The 13209-nt window shown below is 48.7% G+C and overlaps 1 protein-coding gene across 3 annotated transcripts in view; it reads right to left on the reverse strand.

The window, feature by feature from the left end:
• Positions 1–771: 771 nt before the first annotated feature.
• BTG1 (BTG anti-proliferation factor 1) overlaps positions 772–13209 on the reverse strand; it is a 76877-nt gene continuing 64439 nt past the window's right edge. Inside the window, exons 1-2 of one of the 3 annotated variants that reach the window (XM_069206688.1) lie at positions 2533–3197; positions 772–1431 (exon numbers count right to left, since the gene is read on the reverse strand). In XM_069206688.1, the coding sequence (XP_069062789.1) occupies positions 1079–1431; positions 2533–2683 (504 nt within the window). In that variant the 5' untranslated portion in view covers positions 2684–3197 and the 3' untranslated portion in view covers positions 772–1078. Of the gene's footprint in view, positions 1432–2532; positions 3198–13209 lie in introns of those variants that run through there. The other 2 variants (XM_069206689.1, XM_069206690.1) reach the window with 2 other exon arrangements.

The following is a 13209-nucleotide window of genomic DNA, read 5'->3' on the forward strand; positions in this document are numbered from 1 at the left end:
AACCAAACAACTGGTCGGGAAACAGGGTACTAAAACAAATAATGATTGGGGGCAATGTTTCAGGGTCCCATCCTTAACTATGCGCAATTAAAAAAAAGGTTACCAAATCGAGCATTAAAGGACAATCGAGCATACAAAATGTGATACAGCAGACTATGCAGTGTCAATGGTCCTTGCCTTCAAACATGTTTGAGATCAAAAACATTGCATTTCCCCAGTTAGTACTGTAAACTCCAATTGCACGTTTTCTAACAGACAACGCTTTTTTAATTTCATTTATATATATATATATTTTTTTGTTTTAAGGAGCGTGAGGCTGAAACCTATGTTAACTTGGGGCCATATGTACAAACACTTTTTCCCATAGACACAGAATGGGTAAAAACCTTTGCTACATCTGGCCGAGTTGTAACCCCGCGACCATTTTTTTTTTTTTTTTAAACTGCGCAACAACCTGCCTACAGCTCAAAAACATCTGCGACGCCAAGTATCAGAAGCAATATCTCGCACTCCTGATGTACTACAATAGGCGCCTCCTCCTTGACACAAATTTCCACCACCTAGAAATGTAGTCACACAAGCTTAAGTGCTCACAAAAACGAAGATCCTTTTGCATTGTTGTAGCATATTCTATACCTTCGAGTTGGCACCATGATCTCTCCAAAAATGTCTATGTTCCAATAAAAATGCTCTATTCTGGTCATAATATTGATCGTCTGATTTTTGTTAAACACTTTAAACAAAGGCCTGCTGATCAATCTGACCCAAATATAGTTTTAAAAGAAGTTAGATTCATTTGTTTTATTACAAATAGTCAAGGATTCTTTCAAAATATAACTCTGTAAAACAATCACTTGACTGGACATATCATTTACAATATACAATCCAGGTAAAATTACATGCAGTCTAAGAAACTGCTTTATACAAGAGCCCTTGGCCACAACAAAGAAGAGCTTGGCAGTACTACTACAACTTTAATGGCTATGGGGTGAAGATCAACAATTCATTACATTATCTAACTTCATTTATGAAAGTGGGGCAATACATACATAATTGTACAACAAATGAATGTGATGCTTTAGCTAGACACGGTCATCATGTAATTCTTGGAGGGGCTGGATCTGCCAATTCGCAGCTCCTCTTTACAGCTGGTAGGGTTGTTTTCCAATGCTTTGGTTATTTTAACACCCGGTGGAGAACTCTCGTAGAGAACACAAATAGAGCCGTCTTCTCCTATTCGATAGGACACTTCAAAGGGATCGACCCAAAGAGTTAATTCGCTGGGTAAAAGCCCGAAGAGCTGCCGATGGCTGAGTCCAATGAGGCCGGCTGCCTTGCCTATCAAGGGATCCATTTTATGGTTAATCCGAATGCACCGGTATGCTGAGCCTTTGCAGGGCATTTGAGGGAACCAATGATGCTTGTAATGATCTACAAAAACAAACAAACAAAAAAAAGTAAGATGCAAAAATCACATAAGATACAAAGCATCACAAATGTATACAAAGGACTCCTGCGCTCATTCCTTTCCGTCGGGGTATGGTCTCGGTGCAAGTTTGCATAAAAACGAACATCTTAAATGCAATTTCAAAACATTAATCATCAAAACGTTCAAAAGTAGCCCCCGAACCACTGGCTCAATGTTTTGTTTATTTGTACCCTGGAGGGTGAGGGGCGTCATAAATTTAGCAGGTGCCCTGCCCCCGCGCCTTCGAGACAAGACTCAAGTAGACAAGACTGACAACTTTCTGCCTGTATAGCTATTACATCCTCGCCCCCGACACCACATTTCGTCGAAAAGGCCACTTCTACCACAGTCCAAAGGCCCCTTTAAGAGGAACACTCACCCTGAATCAAAAGGCTGACAACCTTCAAGCTCAGAGTCGCCGCCGCACAAGTTCTGTGCCACCGCTACCAACTTGCCATCCTGTCATGTGGGAGCTAGTTTCTCCCCATCCGATCCGTAGGGCCAAAGGATGCCATCGTAGACAAAGGATGCCATTGTAGACTAGACAAAGGATGCCATCGTAGATTACTGTCCCGCCGCCGAATGTAGCTGCTCGCGCGGTTTCGGATTCCTTCCGCCACCACGCCAATATTCCCCTCGAAGAGGAGGAAAAAAAAAAAAAAAAAAAAAACACACACACACACAGCTCCCAATTTACCCCTCGCCAGCTCTGGTCTAGCCAACCGATGACCAGTGCTTCAGAGTAACGCCCCCACCACTAAAGGAAGACAGTGTGCGCCCCCCCAACACCAGGGCGCCAACTCTGCAGCCTTCTTCCGACCCCTAGCTGATTACCTGTCCGTTCGCCCTTGTTTGGGAGACGCCACCCACCTTTTATTACTTTCACCATCTAATCGTGCAAATGTTTCAGACTTGAATGACCGAGATCTACGACGATATGCCCCTGATAAGGTTTGCCAACTGTGACCTATAACTACACTCCCCCCGAAACTCTTGCTATACGGTCGCTCCGTCTTATGATCCCACTCAATAAGGAGGCGCAAAAAAACGCAGCCGCAACCCACCAACAATTTCTGAAGGGACGTCCGTGTTTTTACCTCTCAGAGAACCCTGCAGACTGTCACTGAACTGGGATATCTGGTCCTCGGCGAGCAAGCCGGTTGTTTTTAGCAACTTTGTGATGAAGCCCACAGCTGTCGAGATTTCCGTCTTCATGGCTTTCTAGCGGGTCACAGTCGCTGCAAGTAACTTTGTTGTTGATTTTGGATTGGGTTAAAATTGGCTCAGGGGCCGTGAGGGGAAAAATTGATAAAAAAATCTCTATAATCAAAAGATATACGTTCTGCCCTCCCCTGGCGGGGCGAGTAGCACTGTTCGCGGTCTGCGGCCCACCAGCTGCACTGCAAGGCCCAGGTGAGAGCCACAAACTTCGCGGCTCTTCTTTCGGTCAGGGCCCACTGCTCCTCGGGACTTTGTGTCCTTCCGCGGCCTCCCTTTGTCTTGTCACGGGGGCCTGCGCGTCTCGCCTTGACTTTGCGGTCCACTTTACCCTCGCACAGAGGCCGGGGGCAGCAGAGAGGAGGAGGAAATGACCCGTGCGAGGCAGAGGGAACGTTATTTCCCGGTCCTGCGAGGGAGTTTTTTCTCTGCCGCCCGCGGATACCTCCGTCGGCTGCCTCGGCTTTCCCTTCTCTGATGAGGCAACGCACGCTAACCCCCCGCCTCCCTCCCAACAACCGATGCTGGTAAACACAGGCAGCGGCGTCACAGCCGAGCGGTAGCCAATAGGCGCGCGCTCCCCGCTCACTACGTCACAAAGGCCCCTTGTGCCAGCTGCACATATGCACACAAACAGAAGGCAGCGAGTAGGCGGGCTAGAGTCCGCAGCCATCTTAGAGGGAGGGGGGGCGGAGGACTCTGCCTGGCAACAAGTAGTGGCTAATAGACTTCCAGCTCCTGCTTCACCTTCTGGCTGATGCTCAACTTTCACACATTGCCACAACCCACAAAGGACTTCAATTGTACATTCTTTGTTAAAACGGCCCGGTTTTCATTTGCAGCCCTCCCAAATATGCATCTTCGGTTAGACATTTTCACTACAAATTTAGGCCTAACTAGCGTTTATGAAAACCACTCACCTTAGCGTAAGCAGGTAGACAAGTTTCCAAACTCATCTAAAAAGTTAAATACAATAACAGAGACCACCTTCATAAAACATCCTCACCGATAAAACACAAATGAGTGACGTAGCCGAGAACTCTTCAGTCAAAAGTAGTTTTTTTGTTTTTTAAATAAAAGTACATTAGTTTCTGGTTGAAAAATCTGGTCATAACAATGTTGGCTACAGTGGCAACTTAGTTCCCAAAACGTATCTCGATGTAAATCGTAGGGCAAAATAATCTGAGGTTCAGAATCGTGTAGTTTTGGTCTTGTAAAAACAGGGAATCCTAATTTCTATGTGCATCTCACAGGCTTTGCGCGATCCAATCTTATTCTGCATTTAAAGTTTATAACAGGGCAATTACGGTAACCTATTTTTTAGTTTAAAATTGATGTAGTACACTACTTATAGAAAAAAAAGAAAGATTTCATGTTGTTACTCAGTTACAGACTCCGCTTAACTGCACACCTTCCCTACCACTATTCATAAAGGAGCAATATCGCCTTTAAAATAAGATGTACAATTTAAGTGTTATCCTAGCACACACCCAATAAAAACATTCGATTTCCCATCACTTGTCCTCACAGCACTGTGTACAGTTTGATCACCTTGATAGAATTGGTAAATATAGGCCACCGATTCTTTCCTACTGGAATTTTTATCTTTAATCAGTGGCACTGGAATTAAATGAGATACAGCATCTTTCACTTACGGATATGCCACATAATTCATCCTCTGCTACATAATCTGCTGATTTTAATACACAAAATATGTTTCTACCTCAAATGGATCTAGTTACAAAAATTTGGCAACATGAGTTCATACGCAGTGGAAGGCCATTTGGAAAGGTTAACGGGTCCTCTTTTGGTTGCTTTTTTCTGTATTTGGTTGTTAAACTGGTATGAGGTGAAATCTTTGCTCAGACAGTGTAACAATGCATTAAAATTACATAATAATGAAGTAATCATATTAAAAATGTTCCTTTTCTTGCCACAATTTCGTCAGCCCTGTCGCATAATTTGTTGTTCTGCTGCTGCATACCTCCCGTCGCCCTGCCTTTAACAGACCACCCTACTACCTGCTCAAATTCCTTGTTCCAGTTATTTTGTTTTTTCCCTTTCCCTCCAATCACTTTACATACTGCAACATTTCTCCAGTAGTTGGAAGTGCCTAGTCTGTCCAACATAAAGCACTTGTTCAGTTCACAAAGATCTACGCATAAGAGTATATAGCCACCAGATTTTGTTTTACCCACCACTGCCTCCACAAAAGACAAGTTCTTTGTGGCTTCAACAGGTCGTCACACCCACAGTGCACATTTTTTCATTCTGACTCACATAGCCACGTCACCAGTACAGTCACAAGATATAAAGTTAGGGGCCTGAAGCCCCAAGATTAGAAAGACTAAGCCAGAGAGAAAAATAAAGCATGTGGTTCTGGCGCTTGCATATAGACTCACATCGCCAGATTTTGCATCAAAGATTTTCGAGAGGTAAATCCGAGGTTATATCCCAGGGACTGTACAGCCAAGAGTACGGAAATAGTTTTTCGAGATATTAACCAAATGTATCCTCCAAACCATAAGTGTCCTCAAAACTACTAAGAGGTTTATTAGAAATTGTTAGGAGGGCCACATGCCTTACATGGAAAACTGATGCACATCCTGTCCTGAGTAATCCGATCGCATGTTACGTTGGTATCCTTATTGTTTTTCTGCCACATCTTGTTTGCACCGAGGCCTAGTCCCGATGGGGTGACTTGCTCTAGGGGTCGTCGGGCTGACGAGCAGAAACTCAGCCAGAGTCCAGAGAAAGTAGTCTCAGGAGAAATTATTCACAAAATCCAGGACCTGTCTCTTGGGCCAGTAAGGGTGCCAAAAGCATACACTTTAGTAGAAGTGCAACTACCTTCTTCTGTGCCAGTTGGAAGACATTGAACAGTGGTGGCAGCGTACCATATTTTGATCCATAGTGTTGGGCAGGCTTTTTTACCCTTTAAAAGTGATAGCACAATTCCTACAGGCCAGCCTGTGTTATAAAATAATAACAAATAAAATCTTACATGTCGTTCCCAGACCCTGCACTGAAATTCCTCCATGTACGTCAGGTACAGGTTTGTATGGGAGTAGAACTCATTATTGCAGGAGAGTGCTTGAAAGCTAAAGTCAGTGGGTTCTTTTTCGGATTGCCCCCTGGTTTGACATGGCAGAAGATGGAAGCTGTGATAAACAAGATAATGCCTGCGTTGCTGAGCTGGAGAGTGTAGCTCAAGACACTGAAGTATAGGGGGGGGGGGGGGGGGGGGGGGCGGGGTGCAGGGGGAGAGACAAGACTGTCTAGAAATTCTATGATAACGTTTTTAGGCTATTGCTGTTTTGCCCTTCCCTTTCACTGCCGTTATAATGACACTAATTCATGGAGTCCCAGTCCTGTCCATCTGGTAGGCAGCTAGAAAATACAAAGCAAAAAGGAACTGCACCAAACCGTCTCAGGAACTTCACAGTTCAACTCTTATTTATCTGATCTATAAAGCACTGTCTCAGTGTGGGCTAATCCACCTGTAGTTGCCCACAGATTAGTGTTCTTCCTCGTGCTCCTATCCATTTCAGTACTGCTCCCTGGTTTTCACTGCTCTAAGCTCCTGCTGCTAACAAGTGAGTTCCTGAGCAACGAGTATGATGCACAGTACCATCTCTCTTCAAACGGTTCTGTTGCCCGATCCAATGACAAAGAGGTTTTCTCCATACCAAACTGTTCCCAGAGCCCAAGTAGCCGGTGGTAGGGTTCCAGCACAGTGTTTGTCCCCCTGAATATAGTTATAAACTGGCCAGTCGCACTTTAGGTTTTTAAGAAAAATGGCTTTCCTCCAGGAAGATCGCTGCACAAAGGTCTGGTTGTTTAGGAGTTTCGAGATTCTTTGTGCTAGGATTAGAGGGCTGTCTGTGTCAAATAACCCATTTACATCCGTTAGTAGTTCTTGCCAGTACCTTTTTTTTTTTTTTTTTTTTTTTTTTTTAAAGCTTCGGGCAGGGCCATAGTACGTACAGTAAGGTCCATGGACTACCACAATTCCTCCTCCAGGCTCCTGATTTGGAGGTGTTCCAAGCATGAGTGTGCACTGGTATGAATTACTAATGGTCATTTTCATCATTGCTTCTCTACCAGAGGTACTTGTGGCAGAAACTTGTTTTCAATAGCAAATGCTGGCCCATTCGATTGTCTCGAGTGTTTCCTTGTGCTCCCCATCCTCTGTACAGATTTCTCCAATAATCCAATGTATGTGAGAAGTTTATACGTTTCTTAAAGCATGGGTTTATAATTTTTCCTCACAAGTACCCATGAGTGGTATGCTGGCATGTGGCTTAATAGAACGACGTGTGACCCAATATATCTGACAATTCCCATTTTTCCACTAATTCCATAGTTCTTTTTAATTTGTTCAGAAGATTGAAGTCCTTCATGAACAGAGTCCTCTCCCACCCTTTTTCAACCTACTTTATGCTAGGCCAAATAGGCCTCCCCTGTCAGAGTGGGAGTGAAATTATGGTTGCCACTAATGGGAATCAAAGGTGAGGGCTTGAAGGAAAATCTTTCATGATAGCTACTTTGTTCCAAGTGCTCAGTGGGGCTCTTGCATCAGGGGAAGGTTATAAATTGCATGATCTATGTTTCTTGTTCATGGAGGCCACCTTCCAAATTTGCACATCCTTTTGCTGATCTGTAAAACACCGGTGCTTTTCAGATTCATACCTACTTCAGTCTACAATAAATCTGATTGGGCTGCTAGGTAAATAGTTCATAAACTTTTGGAAACCCAGACCTCCCTCCTGCCGTTCAGGGTTTCCTACCTTCCAACAAATCTATCTATTAGTTTCTGCAGATTGCCAATCACTTTTGTGGAGGGTGTAGTGGGTGGATCTGTATCACACATGATTCTGGGCAGGAGGGTCACTTTGACCGCTGCCATCCTATCGAACCAGACTATCTTCCCACTTGCCAGGTTGAGTCTTTCCAGGATGAGTTAAAGAGATGTAAATAATTCTGAGTAGCTGGTTTATCTGCAGTGGCTGCACGGTCTTTCGCTACCAGTGTCCCAGTTCATGGGCGATTTAGGGTCTCCCTCCAGGGTGGGTCTTCAGATTTGACGTGCAAGATTCCAGAAGGACTCCTCTGCAACGTTTACCTCATCTTCTGGCCACCGGGACTGCAACTGGACCCTCCAGGAACCGACAATCTGCAACTCCAGCAACGACTCCGCTTTGCAACATTGTTTCTCCGGCTCCTTCCAGCAGCTACAACATTTCCCTGGCTGTGCATACTTGGAGGGCGACGAGTTTTCAGTCTGCACAAGACTCAAGAAGGAATCTCCCTTGGAGTGAAGGAGTCACTCCCCTGCATCCACAGGCATCAACTGCAACAACAACAGTCTGTGTGGATCCTGTCTCCTCTGGAACTGCGTGGATCCTTCATCACAGATGGTGGTCTGGAGTGGTCCCCTTTGTCGTCTCTACCAGCTGTCCAACTTGAGAGATGGTAAGCCCTTGCCTCTCCTTGCAGGACAGTACCCCTGTGCACCGCAACTGTTGCTGCTACCAAGGCTTGCTGGGTCTTCTTCCAAGGGCTTCAGGCTCCCGGTAGCCCTGGCCTTCAGCACTCTCCCCTGCAAAGCACAGTCTCCTCCCTGCTGCTTCAGTGGCATGGGGCTCCTCTCCAGGTGTGCTGAGTGGGCCTCACTGTGACACCTGTGCCTGCGATTTGCCCATGGGGGCTGCATCCTCAAATTCTGACTTCTCACTGCTGAGGGTCGCCTGGGACTCCATTCCCTGGGTCGAGTTCTCCCTCCTACTCTTTCCTCTCCCCAACCTTTCTTTCAAGTGTGTAAGTGCTGTGTGCCTATAGTGGTATTGCTTAAGCTGTGCATGTCGCCTAGATAAGTCTTGGCTGCACATCCGCAGCTACCTCTAGAGAGCCTTGGCTTCCTAGACACTGCCTACACCTCATTAACAGGAGATACCAGGACCTGGTCCTGGTATAAGGTGATAACACCATAGGTGCTCACCACACCACCACGTCTTAGTGTTATAAATCTATTATTGGGGTATACATCTGCTAAGGTATTACATATACCCTCTCTATCACCAGTGCTCCAAGCGAGGGATAGTGGAGATAGTTAGTCCTGTCCAACACCCCCCAGAATGCCCACAGTTAATAGTTTAGATTTAGTAGTATTAACATGTAGTCCAGATATTTCCCCAAATTTTGCCAAGGTGGCCAGCAAAATAGGCACTGAGTAAGTTGATTGCTAAGATATATAGGTCAAGATGGCAGCCGCACTATCGTAGTGCTCCGGACCCCTCCGTCATCTGCTCAAACTGCACCCATCGTCGTCCCTCCCCGGTGAAGAGGGGAGACCTCGGATGGCTGTGAGCAGCTCCTGGGGCATTTGATCCGCGTCCCGGAGCCCGCAGCTCCAGGAGGAGTGAAGATCGAACGAGGTATCCCACGTTCAAAATGGCAGGCGCTTCGACTGCATAAGAGGCGGTCGGTGGAGGCTGTCGGCGGAGGCTGTTGGCGGCCCTCTCCGAAGAGGAAGGGAGACCTCAGGGCTGTGAGTGGGACCGGCGGCGTCCGGTCCACGCTCCGGGGCCCGCTGAGCCCGGAGGGGAGAAAACCACACAGAGCGTCCCCGCGCTCAAGATGGCGGGCGCTCCAGCTGAATGAAGCGGCGGTCGGTGGCCGCTTCGGTTGTGCGACGCCGCTCCCACCCCCCCTCCCCCCGATGACCTCGAAGAAGAGGAAAAGGAGCCGGACCTGTGAGGAGCGCGGGCGGAGGCGGGGCCGGGGCCGGTGGCACAAATATAACGCAGAACGCCCTGGCGGGCAGAAACAAAGCAAAGAGACTGCGTGTGAACTGAAGAGGTCCTGCAGGGCCCCAGTGGGGGAAGAGCAGCAGCAGGCCTTCATTGGACAGCAGAGGGTAATCCAGACGCAGCGGCTGAGGGGGTCCCGCCGGAGGACTCGTTCCAGGAGACGATAGGAAGGGGGTGGCTCACCCTCGGGCTCCCCCTGGGGATCAGTGGAGGGGACGCCTCCCGAGTTGGCGGTGACGGAGGTGCAGGGGGGCGCAGGGGGTGACTCGCAGGTCAGGGATTCTGGGGATCTGCGCCCTACGGCAGCGGACGATACAGATCTCTCCCAGATCCCGGTGTTGTGACTCCCCTCAGGAGGGCCAGTGGCCAGGATAGGGTCACAACGCATACATTCATAATGTAACACTTCTTAATCCGCAGGAATGGAGGGGTCCACCACAGCTCAGACAATAAGAGTTATCAGCTCACTATGTTCGGAGTGAGCTGTTTGTATTGGGCGACAGATGCTTCTTGGGGGGGGGGGGGGGGACTGAGGTTGTGTGTTTGTGTGTGTGTGTGTGTGTGTGTGTGTGGGGGGGGGGGGGGGGGGGGGGGGGAGTATGTTTGGTTTTATTCAGCCAGCAGGCTGCTGTTAATGTTATCTGAAGTTATTGTTGGTTTGTGGCCTCACATACCGGCTGGAAATAGCAGTGGTAAAATGCCAAAGCAAGGAACACACAGAGCAGGATGAATTACATCAACTCCGGGTCGCACAGGGGGAGCAGAGGGAAGGAAGAATGAGGATTGTCCATAAGCAAACAAACAAAACAAATGGGGACGACTTGGAATGTCAACGGACTTCTCGATAAGATTAAGTGGTCAGCAGTGCTTGCTCACGTCCACAGACACGCACCCAATATGCCCCTGATGCAGGAAACACATCTCATTGGAAATCACTGCCCTTTTCTAGCCTGTAGAGGATTTGACAGGGTGTTTCACGCGGGGTTCACGAGAGGCTCACGGGGGGTGGCAATAGTGCTGCATCGCTCACTACCAATGGTGGTGAGACAAGAATGGAGAGACCCGCAATGGAGATATGTGGCGATCTCAGGGAGAATAGAGGGTCGAACACTGAACGTCATGAGCGTATATGACCCCCCCCCCCCGACTATGGTGCGTAGGACCCTAGGAGACCTGACAACTATTGACGGAGTTACCCCCTGGGGTCACGGTAATAGGGGGCGACTTTAATGCAGTCCCAAATCCAGGGCTGGACACAAGTGGGGGGCCATCGGCCCATAGACAGGCCATGGCCACTAGCCTATCCGAATGGATGTCGTTGCTGGGGCTCTGACACGCCTGGAGAGCTTGGCATCTGCGGCGCAAGCAATTCACGCACATCTCCGTAGCTCACAATCCAGGATAGATCTGGTGTTTATGCCAGTATGCCGGCAACTGAATGCTGTCACCTTTCCCACATCGAGATTCTACCACATGGGATTTCCGACCACGCGTCGGACCGGCTCAGGGTGGGCCACGCAAACCCGTTGATCCGCCCCATGTGGCAGCTAAACACTTGGTATCTACAAGACGAGGAATACGTCGATACCCTAAGGGAGTCGTTACACGAGTACGTCAGTATTAACCAGGGCTCGGTGAGGTCATCCTGGACCCTGTGGGCAGCGAACAAGGTGGTGCTGAGAAGGACAGCTAAAGGCCTGATCCGTGCACAGGAACGCTCCCGGGCCTCTCGAATCACCCAGCTGGAGGCCCGTGCCATCCACCTAGAAGCAGAGCAGGAGGCACACCCGAACGAACAGATAACCAGACAACTCCTGGTAATTCAGGAGGAGATTCGTAGTCAATACCTAGAAACGGCTAAACACATGCGGCGCGCTTCCACAGCCCGGGTTTATGGATGGGGGAATAAGACAGGGAAACTACTATATTGGTTGATTTCCCAACAGCAGGCTTCCCGAATCGTCCCTGAAATTTGCAATGAGCATGGGGAACGTCTATATAAGCTCCAAGAAGTGGCCGAAACGTTCGCTGACCACTATAGGGTCTTGTATCGAGTGGCTAATCCAGAGAGATCGGACACCTCCGACCAATTCTTGGCGGACGTTCCGCTCCCGGAGCTGTCCACGGTAGAGGTCCGGACACTGGAGGAACCGTTCTCTGAAACGGAAATTGGTGAAGCCATTGCAGCGATTGGAGTGGGAAAGACTCCCGGACCGGATGGGTTCCCTCCAGAATATTATAAGATGTTTAGGGAAGACCTGGTCCCGCACCTAGTGAATCTCTATGCAAAAGTGGACCAGAAGGGCTCTTTTACAGAAGTGCTGGATGTTGCCACCGTTGTAGTATTACCTAAGACCCAACCCCTCTCCCTTTACTGTGCGGATTACAGACCCATATCTCCGATCAACAGTGAAGTAAAGATTTACGCTGCTATACTGGCCTCCCATCTCAAAAGGGTGATGCCCCTGCTGAAACATTCGGATCAGTGTGGATTCATGGCCAGACGTAGCACGCGTCACTGTATACGAAGCCTCCAAGTGGCCCTCACATGGCGACACTGATTGCCCCAGAATCTAGCGCTCCTATTCATCGACTTTGAGAAGGCGTTTGACTCGGTTGACTGGGGGTTCCTCCTCGCGGTGTTCCGGCGGGCCGGTTTTGCCGAATGGTCCGGGCCCTGTATACAAAACCTACGGCACAGGTACAGGTTAATGGAGTCTTATCGTCGGCTTTTCCAATTTATCGGGGAACATGACAAGGCTGCCCCCTCTCTCCTCTCCTTTTTGCTCTGGCCATTGAGCCCTTGGCAAGAATGAGAAGGGAGGCCCAGTATATCGAGGATGGAGGTGGAGCCCCTCGTTCGAGGACCGAGTGGCCTTATATGCGGACGATGTCCTGCTATACATGGGAAATCCAGGAGTGACCGGTCCCCGAAGTTGAACCCGGCCAAATCGGTGTTGGTCCCTCTGGCATGATCGCAAGACTGCTTTGACTGGCAAGAGGTGGTGCCTATGCGCAGGTTAAGTTTTAAATACCTTGGGATATGGGTTGCGCTGCTCCCGGAACTATCCTGGTCCCTGAACCCGACTCCACTGGCGTCTCGCGTGCGGGACGATCTTCGGCGGTGGCAATCATTGCCGCTGAATGTATTGGGCCGCGTAGCTTTGTATAAAATGATGGTCCTGCCGCGCCTCATATGTGATCCAGAATCTGCCATTCACGATCCCTTGCTCGTGGTTCAGAAAGTTTGAGGGTATCACTATCTCCTTCCTATGGGGAGGGACACAACACCGAGTAGCATCCCGGAATTGTCGCAGAGGGGTGTAAGACGGGGGGCTGGGCATGGCAGATCTGTACCTGTATTACCTGGCGACGCAGCTCCTGGTGGTTCACGACTGGTTCAATGGGGGTTGGTGGGACCCATCATATCAGGTAGAATTGGACGCTTTAGGTTACCCCCGTATCCTAGATATTCTCTATGGTGCACCGATCCCCAGGGAACTAGAGCCTATCACCAAGGCGTTTTTTTAGCATAGCGAGCGGCCCTAAGACATACTGGATGGAACAAAGTGGTCATTCTGCAAACTCCATTGTGGCACGGTAACTGGTTGAGAGAAACAGCCAAGCTGGGCAGATTCGGGAGGTGGGACACGCTGGGCATATCTCTGGTGGGAGACGTGTGGAAAGGTAGTATGGTGAAGTCCTTCCAGG

This window comes from Pleurodeles waltl, chromosome 9 (genome assembly GCF_031143425.1).
Source record: "Pleurodeles waltl isolate 20211129_DDA chromosome 9, aPleWal1.hap1.20221129, whole genome shotgun sequence".
In the NCBI taxonomy this organism is placed as follows: Eukaryota; Metazoa; Chordata; class Amphibia; order Caudata; family Salamandridae; genus Pleurodeles; species Pleurodeles waltl.